Consider the following 27,068-nt stretch of genomic DNA (forward strand, 5'->3'; position numbering starts at 1 on the left):
ATAATGACTTTGTCACGTCATAAAGAATGTCTTGTCGAACACTTCAGAAAGCACAATGCCAGAAAGCCGCCTGTTTTAAGACAGAGATTATTCCTAATCTGTCACTGAAGGCATTCTTCCACTCTTTGTTTAAATTAAAATAAATTGAAATTTTTTTTAAATTTAATTTATACATTTAGCAGACGCTTTCATCCAAAGCGACTTACAGTGCATTCAGGCTATCAATTTTACCTATCGTGTTCCCGGGGAACCTTGATAGCGCAATGCTCTTCCAATTGAGCTACAGGAACACTAAACACACTTTGTTTTAGGCCCCGTCTACACAGAGACGGAGCTTACCCCAATCCGATCTTTTTTTTCCTCGTCTCAAGAAATATCCGCGTCCACACGAAACCGCATAATGATGTAGTATACATGCCAGACCAGTAAGTGGCGCTGTAATTCTGCCACAGAGATACACTAAAAACAGAGAAGAAGACTTGGACTATGCTCATAAACCTTGCGCGTGGTACACAAACGAACATGGAACAATACATTTATTGATCAGTGTTAATGTTAGTTAATAAAAAGACAATCGTTCAGTGTTTGTTCATGTTTTGTTGCTGTTACGTGACGTAGAGGTGTCGGACTAGGGGGGAGACGTGGGCTGATGACGTCATCGTTTCAGAAAATATACGGATTAGCCATCCAGACGAAAACGCAAAGACGGCGTTTTCAAATGTATCCACTCTGGGACCCGGTTTCAAAAAATAGCGGTTTCACCTGATGAAAACACCGGATCCGTGTGGACGAAACGCCTATCCGATAAAAAATGTGTGCTTATTCACAGAAACGTGTCTCCGTGTGGACGGGGCCTAAATGTGATGTGACAACATGAAATCAAAATGGACTCTCTTTACTTTCTCAATAAATGCACTGATTTATCAGTGTTTTATAATAATAGTGACAGTAATAGTAATGTATAATATACTTTTAATGATATACTACTAGCCAATTTATTGTATCAGCATTGGCCAACACTGGGCAAATTAACAAAATTGCCTCTTCAACAATCTGATGACACCCTTGTCAAATGGTTATCAATTATTTATGTACATTAAAAATTTCAATGAATTTTAAATACATATAAAATACAATTTAAGATTAAATGAGAATGTTGAGGTATTATTATTAAGATGAATTATTATTGTTATTTATATGATTAATGTAAAATGCAAAAAAGTTTTTCAGTATATTTTAAAAGTCCATAATTTGCTGAAAGACTCATAAAAGAATAACAATTTCTATATTACTTTTTAAAATTAATTTAGAATATTAAATTAACATTAAAATAGTGAATATGAATAAAAAGATTTAATGTTTTATGTATTCATTAATGTAATGTTCATATTTTGTTTGATGTATTTAAATTAGGTGTTCATATAAGGATTTGTATGTATATTATAGGGCTGCACAATTAATCAAGTTTCTAATCGCGATAACAATTATTGATGCCACAATTACGTAATCGTTGAAAGCGGCAATTAATCGTTCAAAGTCCACTTATGTTATTCTGCATGCTTAAGATGCAGTTTTTTCTTTCTACTTGCTATCTTAACGGTTTTTCCCGTTATTTTAATGTTAGTTGTAGTATAACATTATATTACCATTCATATTTTTAACATATTTATAAATATTTATAAAAATACAGAATGCAGTTGCATCAAACAATGGTGCGAACATCATTCAGTTTAAATTGTGATAAATAATCATTTACAATTATTAATAATCGCAATTACAATTTCAAGGGAATAATTGACATTTATGATTTTTGTCATAATCGTGCAGCCCTATTATAATATATTATATTATATTAATTGTTTGTGTGTATCAGCATTATATAAGGCACTTATTGCTATTATGTATCTATTAGTTATAAGCAATTATCCCAGTAATATATTTACAAATCATTTAGCAATAATTATCACAAAGTAAACCATTTTTGACCTTTCTGTAAAGTAATGTATCTCTTTCTTATTTATAAACTATCTAATGAACTATTAAATTATTTATATTATGTTATATTTATATGTATTTTACATTATTTATGTCACTTGTTTCTACTGTATATTATTTATAAAAAGAATGAATTGTCAAGTTTTATAGAAGTGAGTATGAGTATTTGCTGCTGCATTGGGACTGTTGTGCAAAAACAAAGTACAGTTTGTTAGGGAGCAGCATAATCATGCCTCCTACTTTTTAAACAGCCTTCAAAGCATGCGTATGATACACTACCTTAAAATGATGCTGCCAGAAGCCGCTCGCTAGGCTTTACAGCAGCGCGTCTGTTAGATAAGACATTCTTTAAGAGGTTATTTTGGACCTGCCTGCTAGTGTCTTAGCACACTACCCTGATTTCAGACACTGGTAGCTGAGGACACAGTCTTTCCCTTGCCAAGTTCTCTGTCTGCGGACGAGACACGAGAGAAAGAAATAGAGTCTGAGAACAAGAACAAACCATCCAGATCCCATCCAGAGGGAGAGAGTGAGAAAGAGCCAGAACTTAACCTACTGACACAGTTGCACAGTGACGACAGTTTCCAGCGTCTCCGATCCCTGTCCTCGTGTTCCCCCGGGCGGGATGGATTATGAGATCTTGCCTTGTGGCCCTGAGGCATTACAAAGCCTTGAGTCTGTTTTTATTCTTGAGTGAATTCAGATAAGGGACAGTAGGTGAAGACGCTGTTTACACAAAACAAGATTTAGCCTAGAGACATCTCTCAAATGACAGCTGCGCTTTGCTTTGGTGGACATAACGATTACAATAAGGTTCATCAATCCTAACTGTAATAATGAGCAAGAGAATGTTCTGTAACACTTTACTTGAATTCTGTGTGTTACACTTTATTTTAAGGTGTCCTTAAAACACTATAATTATACATTCAAGTTCTGAGTAATATTAATTAACTACATGTACTTACTATATGGTTAGGTTTAGGATTAGGGTTTGGTGTAGCATGCAGTAATGCATTATTAATTGTTTTTATATTAGTAAGTGCATGTAACGTGTAACTAGGACACCTTTAAATAAAGTGTTACAGCATGTGTATATAATGCATTATAAAAATATTTGATCAACTATGTCTTGTAATGCACCTCACAAACCAGTTATAAAACATTACAACTTAACTGTCTTACCTTATCTTTTTTTATCACGTCCATTTATAAAACTGCACTTTGTGTATTATTGCTGTGACGTTAAATTGCAGAAAACTAGTGAACACTACATAATATGACAGCAAGTTTGACATCCATCTCTCTGCTAATAAATGTAATCAATATCTGTACTTTTTTTCCCTCTTTTGGAAAAATGAAATTGATAAAGGGCAAACGTGAACACAAAAATTATATATATATTAGGGGTGTAACGATACGCGTATTCGTATTGAACCGTTCGGTACGAGGCTCGGTTCGGTATGCGGTACGCATTATGTTCATTGGACTAATTAATTATATTTGAAAAAAATATGATATGCGTTCAACAAGGTAGCCCAATAACCCAAACGACGTAACAGGAAACGCCCCTGACACTCCCGAAGAAGAAAAAAACACCAACTTATAGTTATATGTTTATGTTAGGCTACTCAGTCAGGCGCTCGATCACTCAGGCTCGTTGCAAAATGGCCAATGCGTTTAACAGACCAGAAATAGAAGATCCTCCAATAACCAACAGGTCTGGTGTTTGGGTGCACTTTGGATTCTCTGTAAGCTATAATGGTGATGGCAAGAGAGTGGTGGATAAAAAAACAACGGTACGTCGCATCTGCTACATGACAATAGGGTATACACCAGCGGGAATAAAAAAAAAAAAAAAAAAAAAACACCAGCGGGAATACTTGAAACATGTCAACTCATTTATGCCGACATCACCTTATTGTGTCAGTATCTGGGAAAAGACGAAAAAAAGGAGAAACATACACGCAACAAACTATCCCCGCAGCATTTAGACACCGGTACATTTTGCAACGAGCCTTCAGCGCGTGCTGAGTGAGCAAGCGCCTTAGGGGCTGTTCACATATCACGCCAAAAAAACGCGTGGAAAACACTAGTCGCGTCTTTCTCCTCCTTTCCAAAGCGCTCGGGCAGAAGCCCCCTGAGGCGTCTGTCTTTGCTAAGCAACAATGACGTGCCCTCTCTATGAGACGCGGAAATTTCAGCGAAGGATAAATGGATTTGCAGCTCTAAAAATTGCTTGCAGTAGCTCTGCTACTAAATTTATTTCAAAATTGCAATCCATATACAACTATGATCAGCTGTTCCTTCATCTTGGCTGAGCTTTCAACGTTGGTACAAGGATGAAGCTGATTGGTTAGTTCTTGTCACATGACCCGCGGTGCACTTGCGGCATTCTGAAAAGTTGAGATGTTTTTACATTTTGCTGTATCTAAAACGTACCGATCCGAACTGAACCGTGACCGAACCGTGAATTTTGTGAACCGTTACACCCCTAATAAATATATATATATATATATATATATATATATATATATATATATATATATATATATATATATATATATAATATAATATTATTATTATTATTATATTCACTACTGTAGAATTTTTCCAACTGAGAACACTGGAAATTTGAAAAATAAAAAAGTTCCATAGCATTCATGATGTACCAGTTTAAATCTAGAAATGCAAATGAAATCCTACAGCAGAAAACGTTTTCTTTAATGCTGATTTCTGGATCTCTGTGTATCAGTGGTGCTATCAGGGTGAATGTGTGACGTTTGGGACGTGGCCGCAGAGCGTGGATGGGAGCTGGGGACCGTGGACCTCCTGGGGCGAGTGCAGTCGTACCTGTGGCGGCGGCGTCTCCTCTTCCATGCGACACTGTGACAGCCCAGCGTAAGTAGGCAAAGTAAGCCAGAACAAAACTGAACGGGTCCCTATTTAGTCCGTCTCACTACAGCTCACACTTTCTGTGCTTAAATCAAGACTGGACTCATAACGCAACTTCAGTAAAGACACACTATTTAGGTGCAGCTACATTTACTGGTGTTCAGCGGTTTTGTTTGTTTACTTTTTTGTGGGCAAAATCCATTCATTTTAATAGGAATTCATGCAATCTGGAATTTTCTGCGAGGTGTGAGAAATAGATTCCAATAGTGGGGCTGTGTGAATCGATTCCTAAATCAAGTTATTGAGAGTAGACTATGAACCTTTTTTACCCACAAACCTTTGCAAATGTGTCTGCACTGATAGGGTTAATTTGTAAATTAGTATGCATCAACCCAAGTGTTGCAGGTTCAGGTACACTACCAGTCAAAGTTTGAAATAATTATGATCTTTATTGTTTCTGAAAGAAGTCTCTTATGCATACCCAAGCTGGATATTTGGTCAAAAATATTAGTCAAATATTATTACAATTTAAAATAAAAAAAATATATTTGCATATATTTTGAAATAGACTTTATAAGAACAATTAATATAATCAATCAGCATCAAAAATTATTTGATAGGAAAAGGAAAAATCAGCTTTGCCTTCACAGAAATAAATTATATTAAAAAAAATATATATTAAAATACAAAACAGTTATTTCAAATTGTAAAAGTGTTGGAAGATATTAGCCTTGGTGAACATAAGAGACTTCTTTAAAAAAAAAAAAAAAAAGTACTTATTCCAAACTTTTAACTGTATTTTAACTGCAGTAAAAAAACATAGCATGCACAGGCACTGCATAAAAAAATATTTGTAATATTCGAGCTTAAATATTAAATGTTGAGATGATGAGAAAACAAATGCTTAGGAACTCCAGGCACTGTATTAAAAATGTTTCTATGGTTGTACAGTGGATACCCAAAAATGAAAATTGTTATCATTTACTCACCCTCATGTTGTTCCAAAACAGTATTAGTTACTTTCATCTGTTAAACACAGAAGAAGTTGCTGGTAGCCTTTGATTTCCATGGTATTTTGATCCATACTGTGGCAGTCAAGCTATCAGCTTCATTTCCAACATTCTTCAAAATATCTTCTTTTGTGTTCGACAGAAGAAAGAAACTCATACAAGTTTGGAACAACACAAGGGTGAGTAAATGATGACAGAAGTGTCATTTTTGGGTGCACTATCCATTCAATATCACAACCCAAACTCCAGTTTGTCATGCCAACATAATAGATATTTATTGATCTTGCCAGTTTCTCCAAAGATTTCATAGATAGCCTCAGGACCTCAAAATAGGTTTGGATGTAGATGTAGTTTAGGTTTCATTCCCGGTGGTTGCAGAAATGTCTATCCTCACGCTCTCGCTGCAGACAGTGGCAGGAGTGTGGCCGGTGTAATATGTAACACCTGTGTAAGATGATCGGCCCTTAAAACCTGGCTACCAGAGAGAAAGGAAACCCAAGCACTTCAAGCCAAGCTGCCCTGGAAAGCATTCATTAAGAGCGGGCCCTGAGAAAACAGCACAACCAGCAGCTCTCCCAGAATCACCTAAGCTTTGGCAAACCTCATTACACTGCCCTCCTGGGTCAAAATAACCTGCTCAGCCGTTCACTGAGAGAGAGCTGGATGCATGCATCAAGTTTTTATAAGACAATGAGAAAACGTGCACGCTGACCTGCTGGTCATAACAACCTGAACAGACCTGGAGATCTGGAGCTCTCTGTCAAACAAACACAAAGGGAAACTGCTTTTCATATTTGCTTGTGGCTTGAGGAGTTTTCTGAATGTCCATTTATGGGACTGAAGTCAACCTTGATAGAACATGTGGATACTCAAGGGGCTTATTAGGGGCTCGGTTATTAATTTTGGGGATTATTGTTTATACAATTGGAAATCACTGGCCTGAGGGGCATCTTGCTCTTTAACAATGGAACTCCACATAAGGCTGAAATTACACATTACTTTTATATCTTTGATTTTAGCTGAAAGAAACTTTTAGTGATTCTACAATGCAGAGATGTTTTGCTTCTTAAATGATAGCATCTGGATTGCGTATATTTAAAGGTGACAGGCATAAAGCGGAATTGAAAACATAAATATAGCTGCGAGCAGTGATGCCAAGCTCAAGAAAAAGTAATTCATGAGAGCATGCATTTAAGTGCATAAATGTAATAGGACCTGTAATAGCACCTTGTTTTAGCATGCTATTGACTAAATGCAAATCACATGAGCCCCATGGAGGAGTTAATGACTGCTATCTTGAAAGAATTTCGGAAGATTATACGTAAAACTGGAATAAAGTGTGTGTGGATGTGTCTGTGAGAAAGAGGGGTTGCTACAGACGTTGTACTACAATATACAAGAATGTATTTACTCACATGTTTCAAATAATTTGACAAATCAAAATTATTTTGATAAATGTTTGTAACATGAGTCTCTAGATGATGCATAATACCAAATTTCATGTGACTTGACTGACCTAGGGGTAGAAAAACATGCTTGAAAAATTCCATATGGCAATTAATTATAACTGCAATTCTGTAATTAATAATCCAATTAAATTACAGTGCCAAATTAGCACCATTTATTGAATTATTGTTTACAAACAGTTTACCAAAAACTTCTATCGACCCTGCCTTTTGATTTTTCACTTGTCGAACAAAATACTCAAAAAGAAAAAAAGAAAGGTAATTGCGACTTTTTATCTCACACTTTTTTTTATTATTGAACTTTTTTAGAATTGTTATAGAAATTGTGACGTTAACTCATATTTGCAATCTCATTGCATTGAGTTTGTCTCGCCTTTCTGACTTTTTTCTCAGAATTACTTGAAAAAAAAGACAGAATTGTGAGACATAATCCCAGAATTGCAAGTGAAAAATTCAGAAGGGTGAAAATTAAGCGTTCATATATTTCAGATAGCCCCGCCCCCATCTTACGTCATTGGTTCAGACAGTGTTGGGAAAATGTTTTTTTTTACACACATTAGCTTTAAACTGATCAGAGATCAGAACAGAAGAGCAAAGTCAACGCAGATCTGAAAGATGGCTGCATTTGTGTGATCTGATGACCCGATCTGATCTTTTGAACACTAAACTTCTACAGACGACTTGGAAGTATGTGTTTGCGTGTCGAGGTTGAGCTTACTGGACCATTTGCCCTGCTCTGCTAAAGCAAATGCAGTACAGATGCTGTCCGGTGTTGACTGGAATGGCGTGTTGATGCATTTTTACCTCGATTCCCTCTCTCTCATGATGGTACCTCATGAGCCTTTTTATTCCTCCTCTTTCAGGCCGACCGGCGGAGGGAAGTACTGCCTCGGAGAGAGGAAGCGCTACAGATCGTGTAACACTGACGTGAGTCACAGCTCTTCGTTTTCCTTTGTCTGTCAGCAGCATTATTTCGATTTATTGTTTAACTTTTCAAAGCACCAAGAATCGTTTATGTAAATACACTTTAAAATAACTGTTTTTTCTATACAGTGTATATTTCTATACAACAGTTCGTTTACATTTATTTAAAAATGGAATTTACCCCAGTCTTTAGTGTCGCATGGCGTCCTGTTTCAAAGGAAATACACCAGCACAGGATTTTTATGGGGTCTTTAAGGTGAAAATTGAGCTCGTCAGGCAGCCTTTCTACCACAAATCTTAAAAATAACAGTCAAGCACAAGCAGCGAATGTGTACTTTGGAGAACAAACAGCACCCCCAAGCACTGAAAATGAACGTGCGTTGTCCAACACAAATGTGTTGTGGATATGCTCTATTGGTGACATCCGATCAGATTCTGAGGGCTTTCGACAGCAGCCCAGCGCTAGTTCAGTGCTTATTAAACAACGACCCCATCACAGATATAATGTAATTAGTTCTTTGACCTCCTGGAATCCAAACTGAGCTTTTGAAGGGGACAACCAAGGGTTGAGGACCACTCTCTGGCGTGTTTATGTGGGGCATTCCAGCGTCTGGATTTATTATGGCTGTGGCTTTGAAATTATTAAGTCATTGAGGATATGGCCCCCCTGTGGCTCTGGTTCCAGCCACGGCCATTGTTCAGTACCAAGCAAAGGTCTGCTATCATTTGTTTTACTTCTCAAAACAATGAGCTAATCCGCACCCCTTCGCTCACTGCTGACTCCATGATCCTCCAGTTTACATGGTGACTAGGGTTAATAACAATGCTGCCATGGAAAGGGGCCAAGTCGAGTCGCATATTAAAGTTTAATTGGATTTAGGGCAATAATGTTTAAATAACATTGAAAGTTCATTACACAATGCACATCATGTTTAACATCATCCAGGTTTTTTTTTTATTATTTTTATCACAAGAGGCAAATGTGATCATATGTGTTCACAAATGAGTCAATTCCATCAAAAGTATGTTTTTATTTTATTTTTTTAAATTAATATTTTACTTTTAATACCCATTTCCTAGTAGTTTTTTCTTCTTTGACTTCTTAAAATCTAAATATAGATTTAGATATATATTTGTACAAGTTTTTACAGATTTAACCTTTTTGTTTAATCAGATATATATTTTTATTTGTAGACATTTATGACTTTTTTAAATCGAGTACTATATGTGTATGTAAAAAGTTGTTATGCGAGTGTAAGCCGTATCCAAATGTTTGAATGCCTCAGTGAGCACACTTGGTTTCTGTTATCACACAGAGTAAACAACATCAACGTTTCTGAAACTGCCATGAAAATATCGTTCATTAAAACCAAGTTGAGAATGGAGTAGAGGTGCACCGGTCAACCATATCAAGAGCTCTGCACAACATCGACCTGTGTGGGATTGTGGTACAAAAATAACCATTACTTAAAATGAACCTTGTGCAACCGTGTCTGGAGTTTGCCAGAGAGTATTATGTCAACCAATGGAGAAAAAGATCATGTGGTGAAATGAGACCATCAGAGTTTTTAGCCAAAATTAAATATAATATGTCTGACTCTAGTGCCCAAATAAGACTGGCAACCTCAGAAAACATCCCCTACATTACCTAAACTCTTAAAAATAAAGACTCCTAATCGGCATCTGTGGTTCCATGAAGAACCTTTAACATCCGTGGAATCTTTAAATTCTGCAAAAGGTTCTTCAAACGAACTGTTCACTGAAAGGTTCTTTGGAACCACAATGTTTCATCTGACGGATGGGAATCTGTAACACTATTCCATATCGTTCAGTGTAGGATCAAATGAAAGTATTATAAGTACTCTATAAGTCGATGTAATAGAAATGAGAGCACTATCTGAAAGGCTTCAACGGTTCATTCACTGCCAGTTATTTTCTTGTTTGATCGCAGGCTTGTCCAGCAGGATCACGTGACTTTAGGGAGAAGCAGTGTGCCGATTTTGACAACATGTCTTTCCGTGGGAAGTACTACAACTGGAAGCCGTACACTGGAGGTAGGTTCCCAGCCCAGCACCCAGAGAGCGATGGGCTACAGAGGGAGCCGCTCTCTCCCACAGCCTTCCCAAAGTCTGGGCTTCAGTGACAGTGTACATACTGGCTTGCTTTGTGTATCCTGCTAACACCAACTCTGTGGAAGTCTCTTTGATGGGCTGAAAATTCTTCGGATTCCAGCTAGAACACCGTGTATCGCTAGTCTGTGTGAGTGTGTGTGTATGTACACAGTTTCTCAGAGAGATCAGATCTGTATATTAAAGTCTGACAATTAGACCTGTCGATGTAATGCAATAGTCCAATTCTGCCATCGTTTACTCACTGTCAGGTCAATCCAAACCTGTATGACTTTCATCTGTGGCACATACACGTAGTTATTGGGGTGTTATTTTGTACTTACTTTACATATGTATGTATGCATTGATTTGATTGATTGATTGATTGATTGATTTATTTGATTGATTGATTGATTGTTTTGATTGGTTTGTTTGATTGATTGATTGTTTTGATTGGTTTGATTGATTGATTGATTGATTGATTGATTGATTGATTGATTGATTGATTTGATTGATTTGATTTGATTCGAACCCAATAAACAAAGCAAAACGGCAAGAGATCGAGAGGCATTTCCAAAACATTCTGACAGGAAGTTCACAGTCGCCTCAATCATCTCCTTATCCCTCTGCCCTGTAATAAGCATGATCATTACCAATTGTTTGGCTCTTAAAACTCATTTTGGAGGTGAACTTCGCTTGTAAAGTCTGCGATAACCTTTGTGGATGTCTCCATGATTTTTGTTGGCAGCTCTGTTAATCTCTCCCCGTGTCTTTGCAGTAATGATGTCAGGCAAAACGTTCAGATTCCACTATGAGTAATGCCTCTCTTGTGCTCGAGTGCTTTGACTGGATTGTTAATATCAACAAAGGCATAAAAGAAAACCGTGGGCCCCGTCTGAGAGCCCTGGCTCGAGACAGTTGCAAGAAAAGCAGTCTGCGAATCACTTATCAATGCACTGGTGAGGCGAGAGATTGACTCGGTTATTGCATACAGATTTTCGGTTTATCGCAAGACATAAATCGTGGCCGCCTTTTTGACACTGCTGGGCCGTGAAGGAGTTCTTGAGGACCTTGGGACCTATTAATAAACTGATAAAAGGTCCAAGTGGTGTTCGAGAGAGTGACATCAGTTGTTTGACGATAAACTCACTGTGTTTGTCAGGTGGAGTGAAACCGTGTGCGTTGAACTGTCTGGCTGAGGGCTACAACTTTTACACCGAACGTTCTCCCGCCGTCATTGACGGCACGCGCTGCCAGGCCGACTCGCTGGACATATGCATCAATGGAGAGTGTAAGGTGAGTCTACACCGGCAGTGCCTGAAGAAAATCTGACAATGTACTGTAGTAAGTACCATGCCATTTTATAGTGCTCAAAAGCCACATCCCAATTCCCATATGCATTCAACTCACTCAAGACACGAGTGAGGGACAGCAGTTCTGAGATGTTTATTACATCTTGATTACATCTGTTTGGCATGTTAGCATTAGCATCCAGCTAAAGTTCTTGCATATCGTTACCTAAAACCAGAAAAATAACATTTGTGGTGTGTTTGCCCTTTTTTTTTAACAAATGATTTTTTTTTAAAGAAGAATAGAGACAAAAGCATGCAATGTTGGGTAAAGCACGCAAGATCTGCTACAAGTATTATATTATCAGGCCTCCTTTTGCATACTATTATCAACACACTATCTAGCGCACTGTGCACTATACACTGACTGCTACTATTTAAGGCAGGACACTACAGACAACAACATTGTTTTATCATGCACAGGTCTGTTTTGGGATTTTTGCTTCCATAACTTGGAATGAAGTCATCTAAAATATTCTCTAAAATTGCATTTATTGTATTATGCGCATCATCAAATTATTTGTGTGATTTTCTTAAAGTGAGTATTTTCCCGTGTACTGAGCCAGAAAGGTCCACTTCAGCAGCACTTACAAGCATCAAACATATCTTTATTCTGAAGGGTTTTTCAAGGAGTTTGTTGATTTTTCTTTTGCCTGATTTATAACATTTTATGCCTGGAAATGCGGTTCAAAAAAATTCACTGTATTGACCTATGGTGCCTTAAAAAGATAGTATGTGAGATAGAACATTAAATTATTAATAGATGTTGCCAAGAATAGATGTTGAAAAATAGATGTTGCCAAGAGAAATATTTCAAGGAGTAGTGGCCTACATTGTTGTCGAATGACATTTTATTTACTTGTTTTTTAGAAACTAAAAATAAGCATTCTTGGTAGCACAAGCACTACCAATGTCATAAGTTTGATTCCCAGTGGATAACTGATACGTGATTTGGTGTAAAAGCATCTGCCAAATCCATAAATGTAATGTAAAAATGTGCAGAGTGGCTTGTTTCTACAATATTTCATAGATTTCTGTTTCTATGTGGCCCTTGGGGTCTAAAATGTTGCATTATCTTTTGTTTATCAGACTTTAACGTCTCCAATGTAGCCAATCACTAACACAGAACAATGAAGCCTAAATAAAGGCTGGTGTTGAAGGGGCTGAACCTCTTATCAGGACAGTACAGTTTGGAATCGAATTGTGTTTTCCAAGTTAGTTAAAAAGGCGGGTGAGCCGCTGGAGAGTGATATTTAATTCACTTACAATACCATTTGTATAACAAACCAAATTTATGTAATAGTGCTACGCTTTGTTTATTTTAGTGTGAAAATGGATTTTGAACTCTGTGTAGAAAAGATTTTGTCTAGAGTTCGGTATTTGTTAGTCTCGCACATTGTTGTCCGCATCCTTGATTTATGTGGTTTAAGATACTATTTTAATTGATCCCCGAGGTTTCCTCTTTGATCTGATCTGGAGCGATGAAATGCACACAATGTTCTTTTAACCTCAAAGGAATCGATCTGTGCTGCACCCAACAACCTCTCATTGCGTTTTGGATGAGTTTCTTACCGTTTAATAATAATGCAAGTAAAGGCATGCACAGGGGTTGCAGAGGGAATATCCAAAACTGTAATCAATCTTATGTCTAGTCCAGTGATTCACAGCTGGTCAGTCAAAACCCAAAAATGGGTCACCTGTGTTTTCTGAGCAAGGAGAAAACAATGTTCAATTTAGTTCATACAATGCACCCTAGTGAAAATTTTATTTTGTGCTTAATGCACTTTAATTCATCACAACATTATAATGTGAAATGTGAAAAATCTTCAAAAACCAAATTAAAAATGCATAGTTCAAACATAATCATATTGATATTTTCTAAAAAATGCCATTAACAGTGATAAATTACCAGTGTTTGTTTTAGTTTTTTTAATAAGCATTGGATGAAGCTAACTAAAATCAAGCATGCGCAAGTAATTATTCCATATCAACTGATACTAATAATTAAAATACATATAGATATCCACAATATTGGTGGTAAACCAGTATGGTACTAATTTAGTGAATATTGCCATTTTTATACATCAGCGGTTGTGGGTCCAGTCAGGCTCAATGGTATTTTGGCACAAATTCACCTGTAATTAGTTTGAAGCCAGTCAAGTTAGACAAATGCCAACATGGACAGGTTGCGTGACATGCCCTCATGAACAAAACCATGCAAGATGAAAGAAAATTTCACACAATATGAATAAACATGGTTTGTGCCGACCACAATGTGTTTTGTGTGGTGAATTATTGGCTGCCGAGAGCATAAAACCAACAAAATTCAATTGACATTTAGAAACAAAACACTAGAAATATAAATACTGTTACTCATGCTTCTGCTATTGTTTATGCACATACAAAAATGTCAATTTTCATAATCAGCCTGTCATATCAACAAATTTCACTGTTTGATTTAAAGGACATTTTTATTTAATTTTGTGCAATGCTGTAAAAAATGTTGTTGCTGTGTTGATGTCCAGTGTAAAATCACGGTCCTGAAGCAAAACCAGAACCATTCATCTTTTCATGTCATATTCTGACTCAATACAGCTGTGTGGGAATGACATGTTTTTCTTTGAATCAGACAGTCACGGTCTGAGAACGCCTCGACCGTGTTCCCCTGCACTGAAACACCCTGCCTATGTGTCTTTCCAGCATGTTGGCTGTGATAACATCCTCGGCTCGGATGCCAAAGAGGACAGATGCCGTGTGTGCGGAGGCGACGGCAGCACGTGTGAGGTCACCGAAGGACTGTTCAACGATTCGCTTCCAAGAGGAGGTCAGGAGGTCACTGATTGTACACTCATCGTCAATAACACTTTTTCAATATTTTACCATTTTGTATGAGCAATTATGTATTGACATGAGAATGTGTTAAACAGCCTACTAGGTAAGTACTGGAGTCAAGTCAAGTCCACTTTATTTATATGGCACTTTTAAGCAGTATTAAGTAGGAAAATAGTGTGTCAATAATACAAAATGACAATAGTAAACACTACATTTTCAGTTAAAGGCAGTTCAACATTAAATTCAGTGATGTCATCAGCCAGCTCAGTTCAAATAGTTTAAATAGTATCAGTGCAATCAAGTCGACGATATTGCTTGTAATTAAGTGAACCCAACTAAGAAAGAGGCGACAGAATGGAGAAAAAACCTTGGGAGAAACCAGGCTCAGTTGGGGGGCCAGTTCTCCTCTGACCAGACGAAACCAATAGTTCAATTCCAGGCTGCAGCAAAGTCAGATTGTGCAGAGGACTCATCTGGTTCCTCTGGTCTTGTCTCGGTGTATTATAAAACAAACATTGGAAGGTTTGATCACAGGCCGCATTAAACCATGAACTGGAGAGTTACTGAAGGCCCCCTCAGGCGAAATCGAAGAATGAAATGGTGTGATGTCATTTGAGCAAAATCAGGCCAAACCGAAGTTCGTTTGGAGTTTGTTTCTGTACTTAGATACAGCTTGCCAAAGTTAACTTTCCAGAAAATTACGAAATAGGTAGGTGTTATCCACCTTGACGTGGAATGCCAGGTTTTTAGCTTTGTTTTTGACATTGTTCATCTACTGTCGTCAGACGTTATATGTACATGTATTTGCATAGGTATGACAATTATCTGTAGAACCAACATTCTTGCATGCCATGTTTGGTCGATTATATACAATGCCTGGATGCTATCAGTCAGACTGTTTTCAGTGAGCATGAAAACATTTGAAAACCCTGGACATTTCAGGTCATGTACAAATCCTGGCCTGGGCATGTCTGGGAAAAAAAACACATATGGTCATGCTGCTTAAAAGCAATGCATTGTATAATGTGCTGTATAAATAAATGAAATGTGCAAACATCCACTTCATAAAGATCAGATGCTTTCTTAACTGCTGTTTCTCACCACTGTGTTTTTTTGTTGTGTGTATATTTTGTGATTGAGAACAAAGTGCACAGAACAGACTTAGTAACACAAGTTACGTAATCAGATTACTTTTTTTTCAAGTAACTATTGAAGTAACGTATTACTTTTAATTTGACTAAATTTTCCCTGGCTTCCATTTTTTTGTAAAAGATATTGGGAGTTAAGTATAGAGCCACTTCCTTTGGCCTGAAGCTCATTAATTTCACTTTTGTAGTGAAATGGCATTTACAGTTGTCAAAAATATAACTTCAGGATTATTTAAAAACAAATAAGCGAGCCCAGCCCAGGTGACGTAATTCGTTACTTTCTGTAAAGAAGAAATAATGCACTTAGTTACTTTTTGTGAAGTAATTCAATAGCCGCGTCACTTCTGGTGCCTGATCGTGCCTCGTCTGGGCTTCCTTCGGGGCCAATGGGCAGGGTTTTTTGGCCCAACGAAAACCTTGGGCCAAAGCGAGCCATTTGGGGCTAGAAGAGTGGTTATGAACAAAGACTGAGTTTCTCCGCGTCTGGAGAGCGTCAGCGCTGCAGATCATTTCAGAAAGATAACAGCTTTAACACCAGTATTAAAAAATAAGTTGAGCTCAGAACTCACTTTCAGTCAGCAGCGAGTGTTTGAGATAACTTGATCCGGTGTGGATTATAATCACTAAACAAGGCAGAAATATTTATAAGCGATGTAAAAGACTATGCACGCTAACGTTAACGTTACCATAGTAAACATGGTAAGTGCAACCACTTGGAGAAATCAGACGTCAGCTTCTTATTCTCTATCACAATCGTGTATTTATTTAATAAGATATATTAACTGTCATAAGTCTCGTTTCGAGAGTTTAGCTACACGTAGCCTATAATAAAAATATAATAATGGTTTTGTTCGGGAGCTTTTGTAAAAATAGAGATATTGTCATTCCTTCCAAATGTGACGTATAGGCTACTGTGGCTACAAATAAACAGAAACAGACTCGACTGAATTAGCAGGCTATTTTCATAAGCGTTAAAAATAAATAAATAAAATATATATATTCTTTTTCTGTGTGATTAATTTTGAGTCCTGATAAATTAATTCATTATGATCAATGTATCACTTATTATATAGTAAAATATTGATGCTTTGGAATTTGAATATTTAACAAAGCATGCAAACAAACGGCAGCTTTTATCATGTTTGTGTGTGATCGCGCTAGTTCCAGTAATTTATTTCTTAGTTTTCTGATAACTCGTCTTTGTTGGTGAAATGATGATTGTTCCTGAGAGGCGTGTAAAGGGCGGATTTTAGGATTTTTAGTGCAGCGGAGCTTCAGGCTCGAGTGTGGAAACCCTGCGCTATTCTGGCTTCGGTGCTACTGGCGTTAGACTATTAGCCCCACCCGGCCCGTTTTAAGCCCTGGCTCGCACTGGCCCGACAGTGGAAAGGAGGCTAATAATGTTATGCATTACTTTTAAAAGTAACTTTCCCAGTAACACTTTAGTATATGGACCAATTCTCACTGTTTACTAGTTGCTTATTAGCATGCCTATTCTTAACATATTGGCTGTTTATTAGTACTTATAAAGCAAATATTCTGCATTCCTACCAAATTGCAAACGTCTTTTTAGCCCTAAGTGAAGAACAAGAAAACCCCTATCTTAAGTATATCAGGGTCTTAAGATGTCCTGTCCTGTTGAGCGTATGTTTAGGGCAACTGTCCCTACAGTCAGTGTTCATATTGCATTGAATTTCTGACATTTCTGAAGCTGTTCAAAAATTTAAAATACAATGTGGCAAAATCCACAAGCCACTGCTGAGCTGTATGAAAGAAGAGGAGCACCACGACCAATCTCTCCCTTCAGAATCCCATTCCAGAGAGTGCACGGCACACTTGCCAAACGCGACAAGTTTTTAATCGCTTTCCACTAGAGAAATCCCACTTGAAGAAAGCACAGCACAAGCGAGTGGAGGAACGCATTGTCTTTTGGCAGTGGCTCCTGTCAAGGGGCCAACGGGTGCTTTGGCCAAGCTTGACATTTTTCATGGAAATGCAGTGGGGTTTTTTTTTCATCAGACAACCAATGATAAAGCTTTTGTTTTTGGGTCAAGAAACAAGTTGTCAAAATAGAAGTGGTAACACAATATATGAGTATTAATTGCATCATCCAGTGAGAGAATCAATAAAACCTGTAATATTGCACACATTGTCGGGCCTCATCCAAACGTACTCTCTGTAGTAAGAGACTGTTTTCTCCTTTTAAGGTATAGCTGGTAAATCATCTGAAACTTTAAGGGGGAGTTAAGGGTACGGTGTAGATCCTTTCCCTGTAATGAATTTGCTGTTGCTAAGTTAGTTAGATTTTCTTTGAACATGCTGGGATTCTGTTCAAATTCTCCTTGTCTGAATATTTTGCAAGAAACTCTAGATGCAACTAATAAGAATTAGTCATTATTAAGGTACAAAGATGGGTTACAAATTAAGATGTTCTCGGAAGTAAAAATGCATGAAAAAGTTTCAAACAAAACTTTTGATTTTCTTTTTGGAATAACAGAGTTTGCACAAATTAAATAAAAAAAATTCAAAGTTTTGTGGTTAGATACTCAAAAAACAGTGTAAGATGAGACACTGAATGTGCATGCTGTAGTTTAGGTGCTTTACTCTAACAGAATGCTAATGCTAATGGAAGCACAGCATGCTAATATAAGTGAAACTACAAATATAACAACAAAATGCTTATCTTTGGCTGACTAGTTGATTAGGCAATCATCATGACCTGGCATTGTGGTTTTTTTGGCACTTGTGATGCTAAAAACATGCTGCTAAAACAATATGTACATTTATGTACATTTACAGACAACTACAAATTGTGCTGTTATATGAGCGAAATTCAACTTTTGCTTCATTTTCTAAACCAAATTGTGCATTTTGTAGGTTATATGGAGGTTGTCCAGATACCAAAAGGATCGGTTCATATTGAAATCAGGGAAGTGGCCGTGTCAAAAAACTACATTGGTGAGTGTTTGTATTTATCTTCTTGGAAGCTTTGTTCATGAAGCCACACTAGGTACAAAAGTGGTGAAATTGTTTGTTTTAGGCTTTGTTGTGGGTGTAAATCTCACAGTCTCACAGCCATCCTCGCTCTCATGTATTATATTTGTTCATTGTCATGATTTTGCCTTTTGTCTTTTCCAAACCGCAAGCTGAGTAAAACCATCTTATGGTTCTCAGCCATGTAACTAATTAAAACAATCAAACAAGCGGGTCCAATTAAGTTGTTTTGAGTGCAAACATAAATATAGCTAGTGTGTATGACAGCTTGTTGGGTTTTGTTGTCTATCATGTTGATGCAGAGGTTTTTCTCATCGTTTGAAAGGAAGATAAGTTGTCTGATGTTCTAGCACAGCGGTGGCCAACGTTAGTGCCAAAGGGCTTGCGGAGCAACGTTTTTAAGAAAATTGTAAAACACATTTTGTCTCCTTCAGACGTTCACATGCATGCCACATTTGTCAAATATAAACACATGGCCCTGTTTAAAGTGAGAATCTTTTGAAATGGCCTTGAGATCCTTAATGTCTGACAAATATTTGGCTAATAATGAAAGCAAGCTTGCAGAATTTGTTCATTTGATGTTTAACATCAGTCAGTTCTTTTAATTTCGAAATAAAACAACTGTCTTGTTATCTTTGGTTGGTTTTGCCCAACGTGTCATCAGTTTGAGGGCTTACAATTCCATTATTTTCAGTTATTTCAGTTCAAAGAAGAGGTTTTGAAGAACTCTTTCATGTATGGTGAATGCTTGTGCAGTCATATCAAAACATGTAATGTCACTTTTAATTAAAAGATTTGCGAGAACCAATTGCCATTTGGTATCATTGATATCTTACCCTGTTATGACACATCTTGACACACTATGTTTAAAAATTTGAATATTAAGTATTAAATTTGACTTAAACTTGACTTTTCACACATGTACAAATCATACTGTTTTTATATTGCTTTTTTGTCCCGTTTAGAGCTAGTCACTATTTTCATGCATGGAAAATATCAGTTTAAACATTCTGCCAAATGTCTTCTTTATTGTTCTCTGGGGAAAAGAAATTCATGCTCATTATTTTCTTTTTATTTAATTCACAAATGATAGTGTGCTATCATTTTTTAAACTTTAGCCAAATATTAGTACCAAGATAATATTTAGCTATTTGGAGCTGCCCAATGTGTAATAAAACATCCTAATCTTCAATGTTAGTGTTTCCATTTGAAAGATTTATTAAAAGTACCATTAATTTCTTTGTTTGAAAAATACTTTGTGTATGTTTAAGAAAAATAAATGGTGTCTTTTTGAGCTGGAGTGAGTAAAAAACATCTAGGTTGTTCTTTTACAATTTGGCCCCATCTGAATCAAGAAAAGAGTGAATATTTTGAGGTGTGTTATGCTTTGAGATGAGATCTTTGTTTTGACAACTGAGCAGTTGCGGCATCGGTAACGAAAGAAGACTTTCACCTGAACTTGGTAAGCTAGATCTCCAAGCTGCACAGCGTCTGAAAGCGAGAGTGAAAATTGCCCATGACATCAGGAAGCCTGAGCTCCTCTGTAAGACGATGCTCATCATGTTGATGAATGACAGCGATGACATCACTCTCTCTGCTTGGCAGCATCAGGCTCGTGTCAGGTTATTAACTGGAGCTCTCGCTTGTCACAGCTTTGAAATCGGAGGAGGATGACTATTACATCAATGGAGCCTGGACCATCGACTGGCCCCGCAAATTTGACATTGCAGGAACAGCCTTCCACTACAAGAGGCCGACTGATGAACCTGAGTCACTTGAAGCTTTAGGGGCCACCATTGAAAAGTTGGTGGTTATGGTGAGTCGAACTTTATTTACTATGAAGGATACAGTAGTGTTTTTAGTGCTGGTGTTTTAGAAGTATGTGTTGGATATGTTCAATTCAATTCAAGTTTATTTGTATATTGCTTTTTACAATACAATCATCATTATAAAGCAACTTTACATAAAATTAATTTTCTACAATATTTAGTAGAAGCTTATCAGTGGTGACTGTCAGTTTGTGCGCGTATGACAGGATTTTCCAGAAAAATTAATACAAGACGTAGTCAGCCAGACGATGAATATTATTAACAGCAATTATTATATGACGCAATCACACTTGTAGCAATATTTGTTAGTTTCTGTTTGTTGATTCAGGGTTAGCATCATCTGAGGTCCTCTGAGGGGTCAGCATCATCTCTTCTCAGGTGTTCTGGATCCAGACTGGAGCTTGTGTAAATCCTAGTTGCGCAAAACATAGAAACAAACAGAAGCATCATTAGCATAGCTGCTGTTCCAACAAAGTAAAATTTATTAGTTTAACCCAAGTTAAAGAATGAGAATGCACATTTTATCAGATGCAACTGCAGTCACAATTTAAGAGATACATTATTCGAATGCTTGGCGAAAGAGATGTGTTTTTAATCTAGATTTAAACCGATAGAGTGTGTCTGAACCCTGAACATTATCAGGAAGGCTATTCCAGAGTTTGGGAGCCAAATGTGAAAAAGCTCCACCTCTTTTAGTGGACTTTGCTATCCTAGGAATTACCAAAAGTCGTTTTGTGACCTTAGGGTGTGTGATGGATTGTAACGTGGTAGAAGGCTAGTTAGGTACGCAGGAGCTAAACCATTTAGGGCCTTATAGGTAAGAAATGATCATTTGTAACTGATACAGAACTTAATAGGTAGCCAGTGCAGAGACTGTAGAATTGGGGTAATATGATCATATTTTCTTGACCTGGTAAAGACTCTAGCTGCTGCATTTTGGACTACCTGTAGCTTTTTTATAGAACAAGATGCAGGGCAACCACCTAGAAGTGCATTACAATAGTCCAGTCTAGAGGTCATGAATGCATGAACTAGCTTTTCTGCATCAGAAACAGGTAACATGTTTCGTAGCTTGGTATTGTTTCTAAGATGGAAGAATGCAGTTTTTGTAACATAGGAAATATGATTTTCAAAAGACAAGTTGCTGTCTAATATAACACCTAGAGAAGCAGTGCATCCGTCTAGTTGCAAATTGTAATCTACAAGATTCTGAGTACAGTTTTTTGGTCCAATAATTAATATCTCTGTCTTATCCGAATTGAATAAGAGAAAATTATTGGTCATCCTATCTTTTACATTTTTAACACTCTCTGTTAGCTTACATAATTTAGAAGTTTCAGTTGGTCTTGTTGAGATATATAGCTGAGTTTTATCAGCATAGCAGTGGAAACTAATCCCATATTTTCTAATAATATTACCAAAGGGCAACATGTATATTGAAAATAGAAGTTGACCTAGGACGGATCCTTGTGGCACTCCATATTTTACTGATGATAAATGAGATGACTCCCCATTTAAATAAACAAAATGGTAGCGATCTGACCGGTAGGATCTAAACAATCTTAGAGCCTGCCCTTGAATACCTGTATAGGTTTGTAATCGATCTATGAGTATGTCATGATCTATGGGGATATATGATATATGTGGCCTACCAGGTTGGAAGAACACTCATGTGAGAGTAGCGTATGTCCACTTTTTCTCTTCTACATGTTTTTTTTCCTGTCACTTCTCCACTTTCTTTTCAGTAAAAAAAACACAAGTAATTAGTGACCTCATTAAATTTTATGTGAAAAAAATCTTTTTATTTCAATGCTGTTGTTTTACAAATACATTTATTGCATTTGCATTCGTTACTGAATTTGAAGTTGTTTGTTAAAACGGCTGACCAAATTTTATATTTTTATATAATTTTAACAGAATTATGCAACATTTTTGTTTAATCAGTTATTACGTTAAAATGTAAAGTTTTTGAAAGTATATACTGTAGCAGTTATTTGGCAATGATTTTTTACTTATTAATTATCTACAGTTTTAATGTTTTAGTAGAATTGTATTTTTAAAAAGTTGTTTGAAATACATAACGTAAATATCCAGCAATGTATGATTAATTAGTTATTAGTTGTTAAAACATGCAAAGTTAATTACTGTAGTTATTGGTTATCTAAATTTTAAAGTTTTTTGTAAAATGTATTTTTACGTAATGGTTAGTGTTTTAAAACACAAAGTTTGTAATTAACATAAGTATTCAAAAATTGTTTGTTTGATCGGTTATTACTTAAATCCCCTACATAGTGAAATTATTTGTGACAGTGTTTGTTTAGTTAAAGCTGTTTTTTAAGCACATAATGCAATTGTTTAATTAGTTATTAGGAATCTAGAATTTTAAATTTGTACATTTTGGCTAAAGTTTAAAAAATATGTAAAATAATTTAAGTAGATAAACATATTTGTGTAAGAAGACAATTAAGAAGCTATTTCACTAAAGGTTTTAAAAAAACACATTAAATGAGTTGTGTTTCATATGCAATATTCAAACATGTAACATGGCAACATTCGTATGTTCAAATCATTGAGTTTTAATGTGTGTCTGTAAAATGTTTACATGCTATGGAATTTTTTTAATACATAACATTACTTACATGTACAGAATTCAATGATATGGGTGACAGTTTTTAATTATATAAAAAAAAGTTTTTATGTAAATTTATTTAATGTTTTAAATAATTGTTATATTCTAGCTGCAACGTAAAAAAATTATTTATTCGAAAATTAAGTCTATAGTCGATTTCAAATTGGAGTAGGCTTTTACACAACTATTCAGGCCTTGCCTTTGAATTATTGTCAGACTATCAAATCTCACACAGTGAAGTTGTCTTATAGTAAAGTCACTGTAGTGTTCTGAATGTGCAGTTTGAAATTGCTTGGCTCATTCTAAATAAAGTCCACATCTGTGTACAAACCTCAAATGAACTCTGGCTCGTGGTTTCAGAGTTAACCGTTATATATGTTTGCACTAAAAACCTCTGTCTGGCCAAATGAGAGTACTCATTTGCACATGCTTTAGCACGCGTGTGTGTGTTCATTCTGAAAATCCCCGTCTCGGCAACCACAATGGCTTTCGCCTGGACAAAAGTGCTGGAAATACCAGTCCTGGTCGCAGCGCCGCTGGAAAACATACAAGTGGCCAGTGCACCGCAAGCCATTCCATTGTGCCCCACACTGGTTAACATGGCTTTCCAATTTATAACACACACACAATTACAGCTCTCTGACTAAGTAATTCAGGAGTGAAGCTGATGTGATATGCTAAATATCTGCTTGTTCAAGCTGAACTGAGGTTGGGCTCATCCAAAAAAAAATCTACCCTTCTTAATGATTTGATTGCTCTGTTTCATGCATTTTTAAGACCTCAGTATTTGTCTTTCTGTCACCCATCCAAGACCAACTTCCTTTGCCAAAATCCTTGGGGCAAAAGACCATGGAGGTCTATAATACCTGAAGAAATTCCTATTCATCTCAATGACAGTTGCTTGGTTGGTGCATCCATCTTTTCCCATGGACACATTAAATTGTTCTACTTTTAGCCAGTCAGACAGGGAAATGACATCACAACAACACTGATTGGCTGATTCCACCAAAGAATGTGCACTGCCCCACTATGAATAACTCTAAAATTCTATCTATAAGTAATATACAGAAATGTTATGTCCCTCAGCCTGCTAATTGCCACAATTTGAAAAAAATTCATTTTACACAATTCATTTTTAATCTTTCAGGTGCTACTTCAGGAACAAAACGTTGGCATCCACTACAAGTTCAATGTGCCGATCCAGCGTACAGGAAGTGGGGACAATGAAGTGGGCTTCTCCTGGCACCATCTGCCCTGGTCTGAGTGCTCAGCAACATGCGCGGGAGGTAAGACAATCAATTATTCACATCCTTATTAAGAAAATTTGTTACACCTATTGATCATTAGCCATGTTTCCATCCAAAGTTGTTAAAGGGTTAGTTCGCCCAAAAATGAAAATTATGTCATTAATAACTCACCCTTATGCTGTTCCAAACATGTAAGACCTCCTTTTATCTTCGGAACACAGTTTAAGATATTTTAGATTTAGTCTGAGAGCTCTCAGTCCCTCCATTGAAGCTGTGTGTACGGTATACTGTCCATGTCCAGAAAGGTAAGAGAAACATCATCAAAGTAGTCCATGTGACATCATAGGGTCCGTTGGAATTTTTTGAAGCATCGAAAATACATTTTGGTCCAAAAATAGCAAAAACGACGACTTTATTAAGCATCGTCTTCTCTTCTGTGTCTGTTGTGAGAGACAGTTCAAATCAGAACAGGATATCCGGTTCGCGAACGAATCATTCAGTTCACCAAATTGAACTGAATCGTTTTAAACGATTTGCGTCTCTAATACGCATTAATCCACAAATGACTTAAGCTGTTCACTTTTTTAATGTGGCTTACACTCCCTCTGAGTTCAAACAAACCAATATCCCGGAGTAATGCATGCACTCAAACAGTATCTGACTGAACTGCTGTGATGAACACCGAGCCGAGCCAGATAACGAACAATAGACTGACTCGTTCACGAGTGAAGAACCGGTTGCATCGGTGTTCGGATCACCAGTAGTTCTTTCGGACAGTTCGATTCAATAAACTGGTTGAAGAAAACGGTTCACCGGTTCTTTTGCGCTCAACGTAATGGCGTCATTTGTGATGATTGCCCTTGATTCAAGCCTTCGGTTTACCCGCGCCCATAACACTAGCACAGAATCAGTTCAGAATCAATCACCAAAAGAATCAGTTCAGTTCAGACGCTCTGTGTGTCGGTCTGCTTCACGCTGAATCATACATGCGCAGTGTCATCAGCTCCTCGGTTCACGAATCGGACGCGTCTGACAGAAACGGTTCTTGACTCGTGAACGAGTCAATGTTTTGTTCGTTATCTGGCTCGGCTCTGTGTTCATCTTCTGTTCTCTCTTCACAGCAGTTCAGTCAATGTACCGTTTGAGTACATGATATTGGTTTGTTTGAACTTAGAGGGAGTGTCAGCCACATTAAAAAAGTTAACAGCTTAATTCATTTGTGGATTAATGCGCATTAGAGACGCGAATCGTTTAAAACGATTCAGTTCGATTTGGTGAACTGAATGAATCGTTCGCGAACCGGATATCCAGACTGCTTTGATTTGAACTATCTCTCACACAGACACGAAAGAGAAGACAATGCTGAATAAAGTCGTCGTTTTTGCTATTTTTGGACCAAAATGTATTTTCGATGCTTCAAAAAATTCCAACGGACCCTCTGATGTCACATGAACTACTTTGATGATGTTTTTCTGACCTTTCTGGACATGGACAGTGTACCGTACACACAGCTTCAATGGAGGGACTGAGAGCTCTCAGACTAAATCTAAAATATCTTAAACTGTGTTCCGAAGATAAAAGGAGATCTTACATGTTTGGAACAGCATAAGGGTGAGTTATTAATGACATAATTTTCATTTTTGGGCGAACTAACCCTTTAAATTAACTTACTTGCAAAGTTTCCTTTCCATGTGTTCAAGAGAACAATATTGTCACTTGGAAACAGGTGAAAAGTATTGATAGTAGCACTGAAAGTTGCCTCATCATGTGGATCTTTTTCACTAGGCTTGCATAATAAATCAGGATTTCTGATGTTTGGGAATACAGTCTTGTGAGACAGTTATAGGAGGTGATTATACTAAATAATTTTGATGACGGATTTTGGCTTAATGATGGTCATTTGAGATGGTGTTTGATTAGTTATTCCGTTAAAAAAAAAAAAATCACATAATTAGTTGAGGCAAAGTCACATGACTTTTTTCTGATGCGCATCAATTTTTTTATTTAGTAAATGGGTTCCCATTGTAGTTTAGTCACATGGTAAACAATGATCAGACTCAATTGAGCGCAAGTTTTTTTATGCACAATTACATGTACATCCTGGGGTTCCATCAAGTGTTTTTATGTGATATACCAACATTTACATAAAAATAGATGAAAATGTGACGTGGACAGACAGACAAAAAATTTTCTTGATAGTGTCCTTGCCAGGCTTCATACCTAAAAAAAAGGGATATTTCACCAAAAATAGCAATTCTGTCAACAGTGAGTCCAACACAAAAGTTTACATTTCGAATAATTTACTGGTCGTTTTTTTTCTTTTCAGTTACAGTGAACAAGAACTGAGTTTGAAAAAGGAGAGTTCATGAGAAAAGCAGCAAAGTCTTGAATAACTGATCTTTTAAATTAATCAGTTCATCCAGTTGATTATAATTGATTATTCATAATCAACTGAACTGATCTGCTTCATAGTTATCAGCGAATACCAACTGAAGTTTTGGTTTGGGCTACTTCAATACTTTCATGGTGCTGTGCTTTTATGTTCTTTTTGAATCAAGAAAGCTCTATTTTGCTTTGCTATATCTTTTTTGTGAACTGTATTGGCTGAAAACACCAGAATGAATTTAGAATCCAAGTCATCTTTT

General features: G+C 36.8%; 1 protein-coding gene across 1 annotated transcript in view; it reads left to right on the top strand.

Annotated features, from left to right (window-relative positions):
• Window positions 1–27,068, top strand: part of LOC113109629 (A disintegrin and metalloproteinase with thrombospondin motifs 6-like) — an 81,497-nt gene that overhangs the window by 38,548 nt on the left and 15,881 nt on the right. Inside the window, exons 13-20 of the mRNA XM_026273310.1 lie at window positions 4,748–4,893; window positions 8,227–8,290; window positions 10,239–10,341; window positions 11,558–11,691; window positions 14,445–14,568; window positions 18,602–18,682; window positions 20,371–20,534; window positions 24,324–24,462. Coding sequence (XP_026129095.1) covers window positions 4,748–4,893; window positions 8,227–8,290; window positions 10,239–10,341; window positions 11,558–11,691; window positions 14,445–14,568; window positions 18,602–18,682; window positions 20,371–20,534; window positions 24,324–24,462 — 955 coding nt within the window. The remainder of the gene's footprint in view (window positions 1–4,747; window positions 4,894–8,226; window positions 8,291–10,238; window positions 10,342–11,557; window positions 11,692–14,444; window positions 14,569–18,601; window positions 18,683–20,370; window positions 20,535–24,323; window positions 24,463–27,068) is intronic.

The sequence above is a fragment of the Carassius auratus genome, chromosome 10 (assembly GCF_003368295.1).
Source record: "Carassius auratus strain Wakin chromosome 10, ASM336829v1, whole genome shotgun sequence".
Classification (NCBI taxonomy): domain Eukaryota; kingdom Metazoa; phylum Chordata; class Actinopteri; order Cypriniformes; family Cyprinidae; genus Carassius; species Carassius auratus.